At 38.5% G+C, this 21,208-nt stretch overlaps 1 protein-coding gene across 6 annotated transcripts in view; it reads right to left on the bottom strand.

The window, feature by feature from the left end:
- The window catches only part of LOC101158221 (glutamate receptor 3), a 77,568-nt gene that overhangs the window by 9,948 nt on the left and 46,412 nt on the right, over window positions 1-21,208 (bottom strand). For 3 of the 6 annotated variants that reach the window (XR_002291684.2, XM_011483618.3, XM_020708955.2), the window contains 10 exons: window positions 20,467-20,520; window positions 20,128-20,289; window positions 19,280-19,447; window positions 18,606-18,710; window positions 16,504-16,611; window positions 14,673-14,879; window positions 12,033-12,406; window positions 8,996-9,194; window positions 1,092-1,339; window positions 272-386 (listed from right to left, as the gene is read on the bottom strand). Coding sequence is in view for 4 of the 6 variants with exons in the window: in XM_011483618.3 (XP_011481920.1) it covers window positions 272-386; window positions 1,092-1,339; window positions 8,996-9,194; window positions 12,033-12,406; window positions 14,673-14,879; window positions 16,504-16,611; window positions 18,606-18,710; window positions 19,280-19,447; window positions 20,128-20,289; window positions 20,467-20,520 (1,740 nt within the window). In the remaining 2 variants the exon portion in view is untranslated. Of the gene's footprint in view, window positions 1-271; window positions 388-1,091; window positions 1,340-8,995; window positions 9,195-12,032; window positions 12,407-14,672; window positions 14,880-16,503; window positions 16,612-18,605; window positions 18,711-19,279; window positions 19,448-20,127; window positions 20,290-20,466; window positions 20,521-21,208 lie in introns of those variants that run through there. The other 3 variants (XR_909990.3, XM_004076486.4, XM_020708957.2) reach the window with 2 other exon arrangements.

Genomic DNA, 21,208 nt, shown 5'->3' with positions numbered 1-21,208 from the left:
GTGTTTCATAGCCACAAGCCAAACATTTATTCCCACACAAATGCTGCATTTCCTACATCTAGATCAAAGACTTTGAGTTTGTCTAAATGATTTAATCTCCTCTATTAGCCTAGTAAAGGGTTCCCAGTTGATCACAGTGTTAATGTAATGGCTAAACATACGGGTGCATCAGTAGCTTGATGGGGGCCGTCAGCCTCAGGCTCCAAAGTGACAACAGCCTTGCCGATTACTCTGATCTAAGATACCCGACTTTGGTGACATCGAGGCTGACCTTAGAGTCACCTCCCCCGCTGCCGCACTCTCCCTTGTCGTACCACCATTTGTTTTTCAATTTGTCCAAGAGGCCTTGCTCATTCAGTTTTAACACTGCCAGGTTAACAGCATTTCTTGAAACGATAAAACATAACTTGTAAGAAAATGAACAGGTCCGTGAGAAATCTAATATGGAATATTAGTAAGAAATAGGTCATAAATATCAATGGTTCATTAGGGGAGCACGGGAGGGACAAATTGGTACAAAATTTCACTGGAGTGGAAAGGCAAGAAGTAAATTTACAGCAAAAGGAAAAAAAGATTAAGTATTTGAAAGGTGGCATGGAGGGTTGCTCATAACTGAAGTGTGCGGGATGGGGACATTCTGTCATCTTTAAATGGGAAATAAGTACAAACTGGCATGCAGCTTGACATTTATCACAACTGACAGAGCAGCATCTGAACTAGCAAATTAATTCAAGAATAAATGAAATAAGCAGTAATGCAGAGAGGCACAACAGAGACCAGGAGGAGAGGAGGGTGAAGGGGGGAGGACAAACGAAACAAACAAGGCTGGAGAGGGTGACAGTCCACATCCACATTCAAACGAACATCCTGAGTGTGAGAAAAATACCAGTGACCTTCAGAGAGAACAGCACAAACAGATCAGCACTCACAACACAAACAAAAATGTCTCAATTCAATTCAAACAGAACATTTCTCCCACTTGGAAAAACATGAATTAAGGAAAAGAAAAAAAAAAAGAGAATGACAAAAGGAAACATCAGGGAGGGTGGAATACTATAACAACATGGAGATTGTTATATTATCCCACCCACCCTAATGCAGAGCCTTTGGGCGTGGCCACGCCGTAGCCTTTTGAATCCAGGTTGCCGCCCACTTTCATGGTGTCGCACGGCTTCCGCTGCTCTATATACTCGTTCATGGTGGATTCCAGGAGAAAGGCAAACTTGCCCTTGGACTTTCGCACCCGGGAAACCCCGTCTGGTGTTGTCTTGACAAACACTGAGGGTTCGGCGGATTTCATGTATGACCACATTTTCTCATAAACAGCTATTTTGGAGCGCTGTGGAAAAGAGAGAGAAGACAGAAACACCTTAGTGATGACCAATTTAATAAACAACTTTTTCTCAAACATTTATTTTAAAGACCCACTCCGATGAAAACGTGGTTTTTGGTGTTTTTAACATGTTTTTGTGGCTTTTTTATGAATATTTTGATACATCCACTTGCAAACAAATGGATCCATGTACGTCTTTGTTTTCTTCGTCTGAGCTGGCATCTGGCTTAAAACTGTATGGCTGGATAGCTCCAATGTTGCTCACTGTTTTTGTTGCAGCAGTCATATTTGGCTGAGGGGCTGTAAGCTAGCAGGAGAGCACGTAAACAGATGGGTGAAGGGAAGGAGGAATGGCTCTCCACCAATAGTTCTGCCCACAACTCAGAGGCAAATTTCATATCAACTACTGTAGAAAAGGACAGGTTTTTAAAAAGTTTGGCTAAAAACAGAATAATCATAACTAAAATAGCTCAAAAGTGAATCAGAGTGGGTCTTTGAAGCTTCATCAATTTTTGATGGCAGCTCAAGGTTTAACTTGGAGGGCTTCTGTCAGAGCTCTGGTTATTCAAATTCTGGGGGTCTTTAGGAAAAAATCAGTCTTAAGAAAGGATGCATATTTTTTACTATAGTTGAAAGTTTTTATGTTGATAAAAAAGCTGCTAACAGAACTAAAGCTGCCACAGATTTAATGAACAGGATCAGAAGACAGGCCAGCTGGGACACAACAAAAACGTGAAGTTTGGTGATCACAGCTTCGTAAATTATTTTTAATCTGGTTCTGTGACAAACGACATCTAAAAAGTAAAAGAAAAGTCGGAAAAAACTAAGAAAAACCTGACCCTCCTCAGGTTTCACAGCACTTAAGACAGAACAAGCTCTTTGATTCTGCTGTTTCTTGCATAAACAAACTCAAAACTACCAGCTTTGATTATTCACAGAGCAGAGTTGTGGGCCCTCACGCATTTTGTTTTCCTCAAACCCTGAATTTCTGTTGCTGCTTGTCACTGACCCACTGCTGTCAGGGGAGGAGCATTGCAGAAGGTGTTTTGGATCATTAAACACCTCACCTCAAACATTCCTGTACAATTTAACAACACACTGACAGCTTTCCACCTCCTGTGATTCGCCACGGATCCCCCCTTTCATACACAAACAGCTCAGCTGAGGTAGAGTGGGCTTTTTGCCAGTCGCCTGAAGTCAGACAATCTGGCAGCTCAGCAGAAGTAAAGCGAGTATCAATATTGCTGGCCAGACATGACCTTTTCTTTCTCTGTGCTCCTACCAGCAGGTCACACCTGGTTCCAGTCATTATATGCTATAATAGTTCTGTTGAGTCCTTTGCCTCCCGCATGCTAATAAATATCTACATTTGTCACACAGCATGTTTGCTTTTATGTACTTTACCCATGAATCAATCACTTTGCTCAGAGAATAAGAGCGGAATCATTTTGCGCCACTAAATATAAAAATGTAAAAATTTTCTTAGTGTGAATTAAGTGCATTTAAGGCCTGTTGTACATTAGCGGATGTGAAACAATAATACATCTATTTGTTATACTCAAGGTCATATTTAGCCTCATATTTCATAATGTTTCCCTTTTTAATTTCTCAGGTTTCTGGTCCAATTCCCATGCAATGTGGTAAATGGTCAATAGTGTATACTTGTATAGTGCTGTTCTACCTTCCTTGTAGGCCCAAAGCGCTTTTACAGTAGTCCTATTTACACATTCACACACACGCATTCACACAGTGAAGGCAGCTCCTCTGCCGAACAATGGCGCAAACCCATAACCACTAGAGGCAATGTTCAGTGGGGTTCAGTGTCTTGCCCAAGGACACTTTAACACATGGGTGGGCAAGGCGGAAATAGTACCTGCAATTTCCGATCAGAAGTCCACCGCCCCACAGCTGCATCACAGTTCTCATGCAACACGATATATTAAAGCTTTAAATAAAAATGCGAATAAAAATCATATAGTTGTTTTATTTTTTTAAACATTGATTAAAATTGACAATAGTCCTCCACTTTTTGTGCTTGAGTCTAGAAAATCTGTGCAAAGCTTAACGTATAGGTAGAAATATCTGCCTGGAAATGTTCTGTGTAAGAGCATTCTGGGTTGGTCCTGTTGAACTCAAGTGTCTGATTCCTATATTTCTAAATATTCATGGAGTACAGCGGGATGCAGAGTAGAGAAAGCTCTGGAATGCACAAAAAGACAAAAAATTGGAGCAAAAAAGTATCTGATGGTTCTAAAGCGTTTAGAGTCAAAATCCTTGAAAGCAGAAACAGATTTTGAAGAAACTTCAAAAGCAAATGCAGGAATACCAGGACAGCTTTACCTGCTCAGGAAGAGTTACACTTTTTAGGGACTTCATTTGTCTAATTTGCCATGAATCGTAAAAGTTTTTCTGGGCTGAAACCATATTGTCCTGTCACGAAAAAGCCACAGTCAGTTTAAACACGGGATGTTGTCGCTTAAAATGCAGCTATTGTTGTGTGAGAGGGTACAGAAGGGCTTTCCGAGGCCACTGTCTTTAACATGTTTGACCTCCTTACTGACGGCTTTACCTCTGTGGCCGAGTCAGCTGCCAGATGGAGCACAGCCCCGCTCTGACACTGCTAAAAATGGCCAGCAGAGGCTCACTGCCGGTCACAGGGGAACACAAGTACACAGCTGTCTACAATAGAGGAGAAAATGACGAAGGCTGCATGAAACTGGGCTAATGTAACCTTCTGTTCTTGGATCTGAGCAAGAAAAAGGACTAGCAAAACAAAACAAAAAAAATCACCTTCTTCTGTGGCAGCAAAATGCACACAAATTTCTTCATTCTGAAATGTGCAATGAAATGTGCAAATATCACATTACAACAAGACCCTGAAATGGTTGTTTCAAAATGCAGGACTACAATGAGTTCTGCATAAATCACCGTAGAACCAGAGACTCCAAAATAGCTGCTCGGGACAATTTATGTGCCCCAACGAGGACATAATCCAAAATATGCACAGTGATAAATTGAGCTCAGCATTCGGATGTGGACGTCTTCCTGTTTCTTTTCTTTATGCTGTCCAGCATATCACGCTGTCAGCAAAAACAAATGAAAACAAACGAGCTGCAAGACCACGCAAGGCCCCGCAACATATACAGCAGCATAAATAATTCATCAGGGATGTAATGGATTGTGAGCTCAGGCTTGTAAGTGAATCATTCTTGACATATGCACGATTTCAGTTCAGTGGAGTGTTCATGTAAACACACCTCACATGACAATAATGGCTGATGACAGGGCCTGGTCATGGTGTGAAAAGAAGGCTTTCTTTTCTGGGTTACATAGAGACGCAGGCTTGTCAGAAGCAGGCTGGTCATTTCTGCTCCAATCTGTGAGACTCCTGATGCCAGACCAACACCACCACCCATCAGCCGTCACGACAAAAAGGTTTATCAAAAGAAAACCAGCTCAGACTGGTGGGTTTGTTTTGAAGACCAACCACTCTGAAAATAAATGTGTGCAGCCGTCATTTTTATCAGTCAGCTGCTTAAAGAAGTGAGACTGATTCCTATCTTAGTGGATGTCTGTCAGGCTGCTCCTCTGAGGCGCAGACTGCAAACCAAACAAGGCCTGCTTCTTCCCTTTGAAGTTTAATATTTATCTGCAAGCACTGTTGAGCAACATACATCGTTGATTAGAAATTATAGCTCTCTTACTGAATGTTGATGCAAACAAACTAAGAAATTAAGACTCAAAGTAGAGACCTAATTAAAACCCTTCCCATCTGTCTCCAGTTATGCCCTAAACTTTACTTTTGCCTTGAAACCAAGTTATGTAACAGACTCCTGTGTTACTGTATCGCTACCAATTAAAACCATGTCTTTGCTAACAGTTTATGTTATCTGTAGAGACAGTTTGGGAAAGAAAGCACTTAAAAGTCTTGTTCAAATTAGCAGCAAGTGTAACTAAATATTTTCAGAACATTACTCTCATGGCGCGAATTTTGTTCCACCGCCACTGATAGAATTATAGATTCCCGCATAGAAACAAGATATACTTTTTTCTTTTTTACATTGTTTTCAAAAAGAAGTTGAATTCTGGTTCAATTCCTAAAAAGCAGTGTTCCATCAAAACTTGTATTTCATGGGCATTACATTAAAAAAAAATAGTTTATGGCCACAAATTATTATTTTGCCCACAAAGTACTAATTTGTGGGTACAAATGAGCATTTTGTGCTCACGAATTATCAAATTGTGTACACAAAATAGAATTTTGTTTTCACAAAGTAGCATGTTTTGTACACAAATTAGCATATTTTGTACACAAATCAGAATTTTGTGCTTATGTAATAGCCTTTCGTGCGCATAAATTAGTCGTTTGTGGCAACAAATTAGCAGTAGGAATTGATGATACAAAAATACAATCTTTTGCGCGCTAAATACTTATCCGTGTGCACAAAATAAAAATTTGTGCTCACAAAATGCTATGTGCTCACAAAATGCAAATATAATGCCAATTTATTCCCACAAACTACTACCGGTAATCTGTACACAGAATAGTAATTAGTGCACACAAAATACTAACAAAATGCTAATTTGTGGCCACAAATTATCAAGGTTGTCACTTAAAGGTCATCTCCACAGCTCTGTTTTTTTTCGTATTTTGGTGTGTTGTTTTTTTGTTTATAACAACTTATTTTTCTAGTCCTTTTTGTGTATTAGTAAGAAAATCCTTTTTTCTAAATAAACATAGAGGGGCGGCACCAGGGGGTAGCTATGGGTTGCTATAGCAACTGCAAGATTTGGGAAAGCAACCCCATAGCAGCCCCAAATATATAAAAGCTTTAATTAAAAAAAATGTTCACTGTACAAAAAAATATTGCATGTCTACCTTCTCCATTTAAAATTTAATGTATTTCATGTTTGTGTCGTTTATTTTGTGTTAAAATGTGACATAAAACCGCACTGAAAAGACAGTGTGTGAGGTACGCAGTAGCACCGTCTCAACAAAGAGGGCGCTCGTGAGCTCGTTAGTTGGAAACTACATTTTTGTATTTTGTTTGTGGATAATTTGAAATATGATGGGTGGTACATAAAATGTTCTCCAATTCTAAAATGACCTGTATAGGGGTCTCATTTGTATGTCAATCTGGCTCTGAAAGAGTCAGTGCCTCACCAGCCACAACCTTCACAGCTCTAAACATCCTCCGTGTCTTCCATACATTGTAATGAGATACACACAGACACCGCTCTATGTAGCGATCAGGTTGAAAACTTTTGGTGGTAGCTCCTCCCACATGCGGCTTTGGTATCAGGCTTAAAAACACAGCTTTGGAAAGGCGTCGAATTATAGCAAGCGGCGTTTTGGTCATCAAAAATGCCGGTTTTTATGCACAAGCAGCAGATTTGCCGCGGTTGATGCCAGTAACATCATAGACTCTCAACAGCTCCTCTTAAATAAATTAGTGTTTGTTTTCCTACCACACTTCAACACGTCCTTCTCTTTAATCAGACTTTAACAGTTAACACATTTTTAAGTACAATCTATCAACAAGACAATAAATGTAAATCTGTATTAATTAGCATCGTATGAATATGTGTTCTTGTTACTTTCCTTTTTGGAAATGTAATTTTACTTAAAAATGAATCAGCAACTCCTCACGGTCACTTAGCAACCCATAAACTACTTATAGACATATAAGGAGCCCTAGATTAAATATTACCTAAATATCTAGGTAATATTTCAATAAAAGCCTATATAGCTTTAAAGTAACTTGTCACTGAGAGTTGTTCCCTTTAATGTTTTCTCACGAGTGAGTGAGGTTATTTGATTCAACACATTCTTTGAAAAAAAGCTCTTATTATTCCAACAAGAGTGTTGAGTCATTTTACTGACTTAAGGAAAAAAAACTGTAATTTACGGGAATAGAAAAAAAGGGTTTTTAAAACAATTTGTGAATTGCAACTCCAAAGGCATATGTATAAAATCTACAAAAAGCACAAAACCCCCCAAATAAACCCAAAAAGGAGATGTGATTTGACTTGTTTGAAAAATCTCCCATTACCAGAATTGAGGTTTGCATCATTTTATGTCACATTTTAGCTTTTAATTAGTAGATTTGCTGATACTTTTTTGTGTGACTAACAGTGTTTAGGTCTTTTCAATCCAGAAAAAGTTACACTGGCTATGGCACTCAAATGACAATTAAAATATTTCCAAAAAGATTTATGATGTTTGTTTGAAAATGACTTAACTTTCCAATGAAAACCAGTTGATCAAACAGTGCAAGCATTAGTTAGTCCAATGTATTTACTTGTTGCCCTTTAATACTGTGTGATTTAAACGTATTTGGGTTTTTCTCAGTTATGAAAACACAAAACCTATGTGTGACTTAATAACATTCGGTCTGGTTTTCTTGCATACTGTATTTCAAAAATGTTTAATGAAAATGTGAACATTATATTCCTATTTCATCTTAGTGTCAATAAATGTGGCTCAATATGCCAGGTCAGAAATTATCTGCTCTAACACAGCAGCTCGTTCTGCTTAAATACGTTGTTATAATATTAAAATCACAAAACACTCGGTCACATCTCTGCCTGTCATTTCTGTTGTAAGCATGTTAAACAAGATTAGGGGCATTTCTTTATGAAATGTGGTCGCCCTCGTCTCCTTCATGCATGCATGCTTTGATTTTGATATGCTTGAGCTGGCTGCGTCTTAACACGAAAGCCCTCTCCTGCCGGCAGCGCATCATAAAACCAAATGAGACCTGCACCACGTTTGCTGTTCCTAAAATTAAGATGAGATTGTACGATTTTCCTTCCACAGCTGCTGGTGGACAAATGCTGAGCCAGAAGAGAGATGGAAGGAGAGTAGGGTTTTGTATTTATCTGGTGTTTTCAGGTTCAGACCGAGCATTCACACCAAGAGAATGACTTGGTCTAAAAATAGGAGCAGCTCAAAGCAGGACACTGGATGTGAATTTCATTTCTATTTCATTTATGAGGCTGCAGATTTGAGAAAAGAGGACAGAAAATACTTCTAAAGTCATCAAACCTCAAATTCAGTCAAATCTTAATGAATTTCATCTCATTTCAGATTAAAAAGCAAAACATTTGATGAGCATAATTTGATAGTGTTAAAAAACTAGATGACTTTCATAATTGTCTTTATAAATATCCAGTGTGCTGATGTTCTAATCACTAAAAAGGCTTAATGTCTCACTTTAGTTCATTTTGCTTGATGATGGTTGCATAGTTTAGTTGCAAAAGTAGCTCGATTTCAGTAGCTCTAAGCGTTTCCTAAAAATTCATCCTATAATGGCATCTTCAAACCCTTGATCAAGACAAATACATGCAACATCTTCCAGGTGTTTAGCTTTTTAATTTTGACTTAATTCCATTGTCCCAAACAAAGTGCATCCTTAATTAGAAGGAAGTAAATTAAGCTATTAAAATCAGCTGCTCAACTATTTTGGTTTAGAAGTGCTGTATCAGAAAAAAAAAAGATCAAGAACCAGGCTTTGCTTATTGATCGCTCTGTCAGTTTGCAGTTAATACATTTAAAACGCAAGGAAAGCTCCAGAGATTTGCTGATGTCTGAGCTATTGGCTGACAGAGTCCGGACAGAACTCATTATGCAATGAGCCGACGGCTGGCTGAGACACTTACCCTAAAGAACTCCTTGGTGGAGCCTGAGTCTAACGTGCCATAAGCGATCTCTGTCTGCTTGGCCAGATCCTCAGCACCCTCTATGGGTGAGACCATCCTCTCCACGGTGAGGAAGGCAGCCAGGTTTGCCGTATAGGAGGAGATGATGATGAGGGTGAAGAACCACCACACGCCCCCAACAATACGACCAGACAGAGACCTAGGATGGATGAAGAAGAGCAGACAGCGACATGAGAGGATCCTGTCAGCTGAGACCTGGCTGTTTAGTTTGATTCTTTGGGAAATGTGTTCCACTCAGCAGATAAACCAATGAACAGGAAAACGATCAATGTTCCTGTTGATCCGTTCTATCATTAGAATTTAAAATAAGTTTCATTAGCCTCATTTATCTGTCTGTAAAGATGATCAGTTCGTTAAAATGAATACTTAAAGCCTCATTAACTTAATCTAGCTATTTAGAGTCTGAAGAAACTGAGCAGAACAGTAGGCCAAAACTCAACATATCTTTCCAAGTTTGTTTTGTTTAAGATGAGACATTTTTGCAAATTTTTATTGGATTTATCTAATCAGATTTTAAATCACACAATGCATTAATTGTTTTTTAAATGCAATTTATTGATTTTAGTCTGTGGAAAAAGACGCTTTATTGTTTTTGTTTTATTTTGTAAAGCAAGTTTAACAAAAAAAAAACATGAAAAAGAGGTTTTGGAATAAGAATTAAAATATGTTTAGAATTAAAATGAACTGTTGAATAAATGGAACCCAACAGTACATGGTTACAATCGCACAATTTTCTGGATCAAGACCAAACTTTGAAGTAACAGTAAAACTCTAACCTCCCCTATTCTAATGTGGTGCAAAAATAACAATATAAAGTTTGTATGTTTATAGATGACTTCATGAAACTTCCTGTTCTTCTCTGACATCACCTCTGGTCCGACTTACAGTGACCCTGAAGTACAACTCACACCAACAAATTACTCAATGCAAAAGAACTATGTAGATCACAACAACAATTAAAAAGCAGAAAAATATATAATAAAGCAACATTACATTTTAGAAATCAAAATAAAAACAAAATTCAAGAGACCAAATCCAATCAAAACACAGTTCCAAAAAATCAAACAAAATAAAAAGAAAAGGTTTTGGAAAATAAGGTCATTTTCTGAATTTAAAATGTCTGCTCACTTTTAAAATGTAATATTTTTCTATTTTTTGCTATCTTTTTTAATTGCTGTTGTGATCTTTAATATATTTTTAGGTTACGTGATTTGTTGATTTGCACTTCCGAGCCACCGTACTTACCTGAAGAAATGACATCTGCTTTGTGCTGAGTTGTTTAGCATTTTTAGTTTTTCTGCAATACAATTTATGAACAACATTCAATCTAAATGGCACAAAGCCAAGAGACTTGTGACTGAAGTCTATACCTCCAGACCCGCCGGAAAGTTTGGGTTAACCTCTTAACCCTTGTGCTATCTTAGGCACTTTAACATTGGGAGTTGGGTCATCTAGACCCCACAAGACAGTGCACTAAACTTTTTTCTTGAATGATTTGTGATCTTCACTGGTGTCCATGGATTACATGAAATCCTCTTCAACATTATCCACCTGTGTCATGGTAGGGAGAACACGTCAATGGTCATCTTGACCCCATAGGATAGCACAAGGGTTAAGACCTGGAATCCACGTCACATTTTTAGTTAAACTCCCGCAGTGAGACATTTTCCTTAACTGGGGACCTTTGACTATGTGTTTAGAGGGTTAGCTCAAATATCAGCACTGGTCTTAAGAGGTTAAGGTTTACAATTTGCAAACCCAGACATGTTCAAATGTTCAGAAATTTTTTGTTTTATACATAAAATTCTATCAGATAACATTATATGTGTTTCCATTTTGTGATATTTTGCACAGACAATACTACCATGTATACTGAACAGAATCAATCAACATCTATTGTCTAAAATTATGCCTCATTCTGAGATGACCTACAGTATATCTTTCAATGAAGAACGTGTCAAAAAAATAACGTTTAATTTAATACCAGCACTTTCCAAAATGTAGATTTTTTTTTCTTCACTATTTGAAGACAGGTGTGTGTTTTAGTCACCTTTCTGCTTTATTTGACCACTTGAATTGTGTTTTACCTATGATGACATCTGGAACAATATAGGGTTAAAGGTATCACATAGGGATACATGCAGACTGGCAGGAACATGGAATTGAACCACAGACCAACTTACTGGAGAACATTTAAAAACTGTTTTAAATGAATGAAGAAACAGTGAAAAATCTCAGCATACTGCATATTTTCAGTTAAACAAATGCTTTCATAAGGCTCATTTTGCTATGATGATTTGACATTAAATCCAGACAATTCCAAACATTCATCTCCATCTTTTAAATATACCTCGTCACTAAATGTGTTTCTCTTAAAAGACAGAACTATGAAAGTTTTGCATTGATTATATCATCTCAGGCAGTAAACAATATATTGCCAGACGGACTAAAGAATTGTGAGAGCTCAAGAAAACTTCCCTGCAGATCTAAGCAAAAAGAAGACATAACAAAGTAAGCAAGTAAAGCAAAAAAGATGAGTAGATGAATTGATAAATGAATGAAAGGTGGCATGATTCTGGTTTTTCAAATGTGCATAATGGTGTCACGTGATGTTAGTTTTCCACACAAAACGCATTCAGTGTGCCAGCAGATGACCATAAAATGGGACATGCAGCAAAAACACGGTAGCCCTCCAAGAGTCATGAGGAATTTAAGATGCTAGGAAATGTGCTGACCCCAGTGCATTTTACAGCTCTCAGCATGGTGGATATACGTTATTTTGTTTCAAAACAAACGAGGGAACAGAGAAAGGGAAGGACGTGCAGCACAGTGGAGCATGAAGCTGGGTGGGCAGGAGAAAAGCTCAAAATAACCTATATTCACCATTGCATGATGGAAATGTGTTTATGGGACTATAAAATGCAGAGAGATGACAAGGACGTCTGACAGGTGGTGGAGAATGAACACAACAACCAACCTTGGTGAAATATCGCATCCTTGCTGCATGAAGGCACCCAGGGAGAACCACAGGCTATTAAAAATCCCAAAGTCGTTTGGAGGGTCAGGGGGGCTCTGAGGGTCTTTGGCCTCATCGTTCTCGTCCAGATGCCACTCATAAGGGCTGAAACGGCTCACCAGGAAGAGTACCACGCTCACACCGATATAGGCGAAAACTATACACATCCAAATCTCATAGGCCAGTGGGTCCAGGAAAGAAAACACCCCTGGTTTGGACTTCTGAGGTTTCTTTATCATAATGGAGATGCCCAAGCTCATGAAGGGTTTTGAGAAGTCTATCACCTCTTCTCGTACCAGTGTTATGGTAAGTGGAGCCACAGCTATGTCAGCTCTCTGTGAAAATGGGAACAGGCACACGGGGGAGTTAGTTTTGAAAAAGAAACCAAGCAAAGTTTGAAAAAATAAATCCAATGATGGTGAATCCAAAATCAAACCAGGTCAGTTTTACAAACAGAAAAATAATCGGCAAAAACTACTATACCTTATTTATTTTTTTAAACACAATACAAATTAGATATTTAAAGACCCACTCCGCTTAAAATCCTTTTTTTGGTGATTTTAACATGTTTTTGTGACATTTTTCTGAGGATAAAGCACAAATATTTAAAAAATAAGCTTAAAATTGTATTTCTGAGTATATCTTTATTCAAATAGTTGTGTATCAGGAGCAGATGAAAAAAATGTCAGGAAAAGAGCTCATTTGTGGCATAGAAAATACGCAGGGTGGATCACAAGTTCCCTCCTCTGAGCTCTCAGCAACAGAGAGGGAAAGGGGGGCAGGTTCAATGGTCCTGTCTTTAACTCAGATGTGAATTTCTCATTTCTTTCAGCTGCTCTCCAGAAACTATGTCCTAGAAAATGACATATTTTGGCTAGAAACAGAATAATTAGAATAAAAAGAGTACTGGTGCTTTAAGAAAAGATCAAAAGATAATCGGAGTGGTACTTTAAACACATTAGAGCAGTCTTAGACAAAACAAAACATAGAAAACCTTCTTTGGTCAAAGTTAATAGCTTGGAGGCTACTGTCAGTCATCTCTGGGGATGACATTTGGCCACTCCTCTCAACAACATTGCTTTAGTTCATTGATGTTTCAGTCTTTTATTAATGCATAGCCGCACTGAGGTTCCATCAAAGCTTTTCAATTAGTTTGACAGCTCTGGACTTTGATGAAATCAATTCTGAATAAATACTGTTTGATTTTCTCTCAACTCTGTTGTTGATTTGCTGCTGAGGTTCAAATCCTTGTCCTGAAGCTATATACCCAGTTTTATTTAAGCCATGTCTGTTAACATCCAACTTCACATTTAAGTGAAGATACCTCTACACAGCGGAATTCATAGACAATGCATGCCTGCAAAGCGATCAGGTCTGGTGGTTATGAAACAAAACCCAATCATCACACTTCCACCACACTAGGGGTTCAGGAAAAAATATTATCATTCAGTTAAGTGTTGAGTGTCAGAATACAGCTGCCCAACTTTGGGCCTGGAGGAGCACGAATATGCAACCCTAAACTAGAACTTCTTTGAGAGGTTTATGTTACTTTTAATTTATATTTGCTCTAATCAACTTAAACATTTAAAACCCCCCTTTTTTTTACTTTAAGATAACTTTAAAAAAAACATAGTCTGGAAATAAAAACTAACAATTGTTTAAAGTACTTTACCTTTTCTTGATGATGATTCTCACTTTTTAACCTCAAACCCCTAATAAATAAACAATCTTGCTATTTACAGGAGCAACGTTTAAGGAACAGCATTTGCTCCTTTTGGGATTTTGCAGGTATCTTCTCACAGTGAGATAGCCTTAGCATGCCCTCACACTGTCGCTCTTTATTCCTTTTTCTTGAATAATAAGCTTAGCACCAATCAGCTATTCTTTTTGATGTTTTTACATTGAAACCTAAGTATTTAAATCTTTGTCTCCCTAATGAATCGAGCAGTGTTGCAAGATAAAAAGGGAGGGGATTATGCAAGCTGTTCATGAAATTTGAATCAGCCTTTTGAAATACACCTCAACCAGATCTTCTGCAGTGTCCAACAAAGAAGCCCTTGGCGTCACACTGCACTGACATGCGTCTGCAAATACTTGGGCTTCATTTTATTCATTTTCATTTACTCTTTAACTGAGCTTTAAAGCACAGAAGAAATGAGGAGGATCCTATCTGTGATCTGTTACAGTGGGTAACTACAGGTCTCTGATTCAAAATTCTGCAGTGATGCGCAGTTTGCATGCTGATTTATTTTCCTGCTACGAGTTTTTTTTTCCATTACTCATTCAGCAGCTGAGATCTCATAAAAAATGCATAACCTCTTGTTAGAGCCAGCCTTAGTTTCAGTTATCAAAATCAAGCATGATAAAACCTTCAAAGTGGATTAATCTGTTTTAAAAGGGTTTTAAATCAGATTAAGTTTAGACTTCAACAAACATTTCATGAAGAACTCCACAGTAATTGACATATAACAAAAATAATAATAATGATCAAGCATTGCAAGTGTTGGATTTGATTTTGAACAAACATGAATAAAGAGGTTTTATGTAGCCTCTCTTAATGCCTGAAACATCAATCGTTTAAAAGCTCCTGCTGGTACTTACCCCGTAAACCAGTTCACCCACCATCCCGTTCCAGGTTTTGGTTTCCGGATCTCTGGCTCCGTATTTCCCATCCGGCACTACGGACAGCTTATATCTTATCCCGACATGCTTTGCAATTTCAGAAGCTAAATCGACACAGTAGCCTTCATATCTGTCATTCCCCTCCAGCTGCATAAAGTTTTTCTTGTACATCACATATGGAGCTTCCTGTTAATTAGACAGAATTTTGAGTTTATAGCAAAAAAGAAAGAGCATATCCACAGAGGCCAGATATCACAGGTCACACCATGGATAATGTGGCATGCACACATGCAGGGATGCTCCCACCCAGCAAATCCGAAAGCAAAAAAACTAAAAAGCTAGATGTGGGACACATGAGAAGACAAACTAAAGCCATATTATTGGGGAATTTGACAGACAAAAGGGAAACTGAAGAAGCTGTAAAGCCTCTGACACGTAAAGTAGGCAAAGCAGGCTGTCGAGCTCCCTCATGCTATCTGCGAACACAATCTAAATCTTTTAAAACGGGAAGCAGGGGGGGGGGTTAAATGTACTTTGCATCGTTGTGGCGCAAGGGAGGGGGAAGGAAAAGTTAAATGGAGCACTTTTCCAGTTCATACAGTCAAATAAAGTTCATCAAGTAAACATCAGTGACAGGAGAGAGATTGAAGTCATTCAAAAGAGTTTTTTTTCCTTTTTTTTTGCAAAAATAACAAAATAATCTGCTTTTTCCTTTTGATTATGTGGGTAGATCAATACTCATCACCAGCCTGACTTCTGAGAAAACATCATCTCCATCCACAATGTAAAACATGTGTCATTAAACATGAATCAATGTCACCTTGAGATTTTGAAAAATGGGGTTTCACTTTGTCGTAGGGCGTACATGTTTTCCAGGTCTTGTTTTGCTTAAGTCTCAATGGTTTTCACATCTTCAGAGGAGAGTTGTATTCGCTTGTTGTGCGACACCAGTCGCATCCATCACCTTTAATGTCTCCTCCGCTCAGCAGTCATGTACAGTTGTTACTCAAGACAAAATGAAAGGGTTGTCTCTCAATCAATGAGACCCCTTTTAATGGTATAAATAAGTAAAAATGAAGTCAATGAAATGACCGAGGTGGCTAAAATAATTATTGTCTTCAGTGAAAAACTAAAAGTATGTCTGGTGAATAAAAAACAACAAAAAAGATGCTTTTACTTTTATTTTCTCCCTATTCTCTCCAGCCTGGTGGTGATGGCAGTGAGTTTCCAGACACTGAAATGAGAATGTATGATTTTTTTCATTCTGAATTTGCCTAAGATGAAGCCATAATAGGCAAAGCCAGAAGGAACACAGAGCCATGGTTTTAAATGTAAGATAAGGCGCACCTTATTTTACATTTAAGGGTGGCCGATGACCTCTATTCTCCAGCCTCATCTAGCTGTGTTGGCAAACTGGTGCTGGCTGAACCTTGACCTGGTGTTTGCAGATCATTTCATTTGAATGTCACTGACAGATTACTTCATGAAAGGGAAAGATTTTTACTTACGTACGCACTCAATGTGAAAACCATGTTTATGTCTACAGTTAACGTTACCAAAGCCGTTATTGTGATGTCACTACTACAACAGCCCTCTGGAATATAAAAAAACCAAAATGCTTTGACACCCACACGGATACAGTTGAAACACTCTTTGTGAATCGACTGTTTCAACATGTAGTGAGTGGATGGAAAGCAACTGAAAAATAAAATAATTCTACCCTCCCAGGACAGATTGCAACAATGGACACCTTGACCTTGAGTGGCAGAAATCTTAAGGTGAAACACTTAAAACTTGCTTGAGAGTGTACCATAATAGTAGTGACCACAATTGTTCGGTTTTCCACAGAAGAGGACTCGTTGGTGACCTGCTGATCCATTATATATACAAATTTTTCGTACTCATTCCAGTAGCCGATCTGAAAACAACACAAAGACTCAGAGTTATCACAAAAGCATTTGACAGAAGACTCTCCAGGTGTGTGTGAGTTGGCTTTATCGGTGCAACTGGAGGCACTTTAACTTTGCCTGATATACGATTTAATAAAAAAGTGTGTAGCGGTGCCTCTCGCTTCACCTGGACCATGCTGCCGCAGAGTAGGAGTAATCTATTCCTGGCTCAACAAATCCCCTGTTACATAACAACAGGTAGTACCCACGGAAGACTACTAAAATGAATAACAAGACGAAAAAAACTCTACATGTGCTTTATCTAGCCATGTTTTACTGATTCATTAATAAGGAGAAGAAAATAAACCCAAAACTGGCCTGTAACAGCTTACCCCGAGAGGATTCCAGTTGCTGCATTATGTTTATTCCTGGCTCTAATTTTTTCCGCCAAGAAGAAGTCTCCTATTTCTGGTTGCTCTAACTCATCCTTCTGTTGCCACCGCATATTGTCTTACACTGAGGTTGGGCATGTGGGCTGCTGATGTATGATGCCTCGTGAGATGAGCTGCACGGACGTTATGGGGCCGCCTGGGTGTCAGTTTTTGTGAGAACTTTAGGGTGGTGCAGTTTCTGCAGCCCAGCCGGGGTCACGTTTGAAGCATGCACATGTTTTAGACTTGAGTTTGCCTTTGGCACCCACCATTATAAAAATCTCACTGACAGCAGTGGAATTTTGAAACTGGAGATTCATCCACTTATCATGGTCCAATTAAAACTGAAAAGTGACTGTTAGCAGGCTGTGCCCTAAGTTTAGTTTACTAGCTAAACAAGCCATACTTATAAGTCAGAGTTTTTAAAAATAAAAGCAGCACCTTCTTTTATTTTTATGAAAGCAAGTGTGTCCATATAATATATTGAATGAATATCATAACTTCTGCTGGGTGTGTGGCTGTAACTAATTTATAGTGAATACCAAATGAGATTATGTTACATTCTGTCCATTTACCACGCGTTTTAACCACTCCTAAGAACTGTGGGCAGGATGGGGTAAAGTGTTCTACCAAAGTGGAGTGAGTTTTCCTCGTAAAACGCTCTTCGGGGCAACAAAAGCTCTATTAACTCTGTATGAGTTGCCCCATTAAAAAAAAAAACTGTGTTGTTTTTTTTTAGGTTAACCAGAAACGGGTAACCCACAAAAACCCGTCACAGGACCCGAATGAGCTGAACTACTTTAAATCCTTCCCAAAAGACAGAACTGTGGGGTTTCTGTGCTCAGTGTGTTAAAAACTATTATAAAGTTTAACTTGGGACCCAAGACAGTCTGATGCAGACATGGAATAGCCCTGCCTCATTCAAGTGGCCAAACCCTCATTTCCATACGGAAAATCTCATCAATCTATTTGTTTGCATGTGCTTGTGCCTGAAGGCAAAAGCCAGATGAATATGAATGTTAGCAACTCTTCTCTTTTTGTGTCCAAGCCTACACTACATGTGTATGCTTACATTAGTATGCTTGTATACTTTTACACAAAGAATAATAGATATTTTTCTAAAACGTGCAGTTCTCACCTTTAGGCTGACACGTTAAATTACCGTGTTATGCACTTTAGTTGCTCCTGTTTCTGCTGCAATCATAAAAACTAAAGTACAAATGTGATTGTAGTTCTTAAAATGCTAATTTCTGGGGGGAAAAAGCTCAGAAAATGATCTATTTTCTAGACAGATGAGCCATTCACAAGTATAAAATGCTATTTTTAACCTGTGATATGTAAACAGTAAATTTAGATTTAACTAATAGAGATAGAACACTTACAATGACAAAGGAAATGAGATCATTCTGGTAAATTTTGTAATATTCATATATGTGCACCCTCTAATTTGCTGAAATTTAAAGAAAAAAAGAAAACCTTTATGTCTTTTCTTAATTGAGCTAAAAAATATAAAGATATTATTATAACATGCAGGACCTGCTAAGGACAATAATTAAATTATGACAGATGTTCTCAAGGCTGAGCGCTCTTACCCTCCTGGGACCTGCAGGTTTCATTTCATACACATCAATGCTGTAATTAGCACGTCTCCCAAATGTGTCAAACTGGATGTTTCCTGTCATACCTTGTACTTGGACCTGCCGTGTGCAAAGAGAAGAATAGTGTGTGTCAGGCATCAGCACCTGAGCAAAATCTTTGCATGGCAATAAATGCTATTGGTTTATTCTAAACTAAATCTATACATTACAGGACTGAGTTTCTGAACATAATGCACACAGTGATCCAAAATTTATTTTAAAACTTTGGTTTTTGCTGTTAAACTGCAGTGTTCTCTCGCTGTGTTGTAAATCAGCTTTCGCAGTTTAGCTGTTTCTCATATGTTTTTCAGTGCCGTTTCGCTTTTTTTTTCTTGCGCTATGTTCTGCGCCCTCATTGGCTGTTGGCCTTGTTAGTCAATCTCCTCTGTGCCATGCATCCTGTACAGAATGTGTACATAGAATTTACATAAATCTTCAATCATGCTCAGATCTTTGTTTTCATAATTTAATTCAGGACTTATTTTTCAAAGAACTTTGAGAGTTTAAACAAGACACAGCCCTAAAACATCTGTGATTGTACTTTTTTTAAGTTATTTTTACAATGTAACTCCCACGATAAATGAGGGACTACTATAGTCCAAATTCCAAGGTAAGAGAGTTATTCCTACCATTTTGAGGGCTCTTTCTATATCAATGCCTTGGCTCCAGGGCACAGCTGGGTTCGCGAGACAGTCACCAGCGCTCCCCCTGCGAGAAACATCTACTCTCTGTCGTCGAAGATACCGGAAGGCCTCAGCAATCACGAGAATGGCATCGTGAGTCAAGGCTGATGTGTACTGAAACAAAAAGCCACAACAAATCCACAAAACACCTTAGCGCACATGTGTCAAACTCAAGGCCCGCGGGCCAAATGTGGCCCTCCATGTCATTTTATGTGGCCCGCAAGAGCATAAAAGTTTTTAATTTATCAAAATAAAAATAAAAATTGGTGTGTATTTATTCATATCTAGGGGGAATTGGACTTGAAATATCAGATTGGACAACTTTACATTAGGACTTAAACACTGTCCATATAACCTAACCTGACAGAATAAAATGTAAAAGGATTTATGCTAGAGTAACAAACAAAAGTATTTTTTCTATGCAACTGTAATTGTCACTTTAAAAAGTTATAATAAATAACTAAATAAATAATTTAACATTAAGGAGTAGTTACATTTATTTTTCATTACATTTAGTTACATGTATAAGTCATGTCTGGCCCCTTATGGTGATGTGGCCCTCGGTGAAAATGAGCTTGACACCCCTGCCTTAGCGGCTCCACACAACAATGTCATAGCAGCACATCCTTTTTTCTTTTACAGCTGTGATAGTGATGATAAAGACACTCTTCATAAACATGGAAGACTTAGATATTTTCTCTTGAAAGTTGGAGAGTTCCAACTTTAAAAGTTCAACAGTGCTGAGATAGTCTTTGCATCATCAAGTGCATCATCAGCAGCTATGCTTCACTGACCTTCAGCGGAGTGTTTTTGGCTTCTGGAAATTCTCTTTCATCCAAGCGTTCCCAGCGCTGGAGGAACTGCTGGACGACAGTGCTGTCTGGGTTGATGATCTGGAATCCTGTGATGTTGGCCCCACCAGAAAAAACCCTGTCCAGGCTCACGTTTGAAAAACCCTAAGAGCAAAGAGAACAGCAAACTGACAGTAAAAAAAAAAAAGATCTTTAACAACTCAAAAGGGCTTCAATTTGTCCACTGAGATCTTATTTGTTTGACTTGTGTGCTTTGAATGTTGCACCAAATTGCATCACTTGTTTTTTTTACTGTTGTGTTGAGTTGTTGCTTGCTCTCACCAGGTTGGCGAGGATGTAGTGGTATCCTCTGCTGTTCTTTCCTGAGGTCACCACCTACAAGTTAGAGCAGAAGACACGATGAGTCACATTCACAACAGTCAGAGTGCAAAGACGACTAAGCGTCAACAAAAAGCTGCAGAGTCAAAATATTTAGGGAAGGCACAGCATTTGCACAGACCACAAGGAGCATGTGAGCACATTAGTGTGTTTGTATGAGAGACACACACATCTAGTTGGGAAAAACTGCAATGACAGGCCTTGTTCCTTTTCATTAACTTCAAAATATAAAACAAGGTCATGGCTCTGGAAGACCTCCCTCTTCTTCCAAAGCAGCGGTGATCTGCAAGTTTCAGCACGCGAGTCATCGTTAAACCCAGAAATGTTGGACTTCACCTGTCGGAAGCAGCAGAAACTGACAGAGCTCCATTTGCTGTTTTCTTTCAACTTCTGTGCTGGTAAAAACTCATTTTCTCTCCATCACCGACCACGCAGCTTCAAAAAGAAACTGTGGGGGTGGAAAGTTTTTTTTATTTTTTTATTCTCTCCGCACTTTATTTTTTTACACTCCTCCACAGTCTTGATAAGAGCACTCGGCCACAGAAATCGTCCACTGAGATAGTGATATCTCTCACAATGCATTTTATTAAAACAAAAAAAACATCCATGTAGTCTTTATTTTCCTTCTCATTAAGTCTGACTTGAAAACAGTGGTTTCAGTCAAACAGGCACAAACCTCCCTGTG

This window comes from Oryzias latipes, chromosome 14, assembly GCF_002234675.1.
Source record: "Oryzias latipes chromosome 14, ASM223467v1".
In the NCBI taxonomy this organism is placed as follows: Eukaryota; Metazoa; Chordata; class Actinopteri; order Beloniformes; family Adrianichthyidae; genus Oryzias; species Oryzias latipes.
The sequence above is the reverse complement of the archived record's forward strand: the minus strand, read 5'-3'. Positions and strand labels throughout refer to the sequence as shown.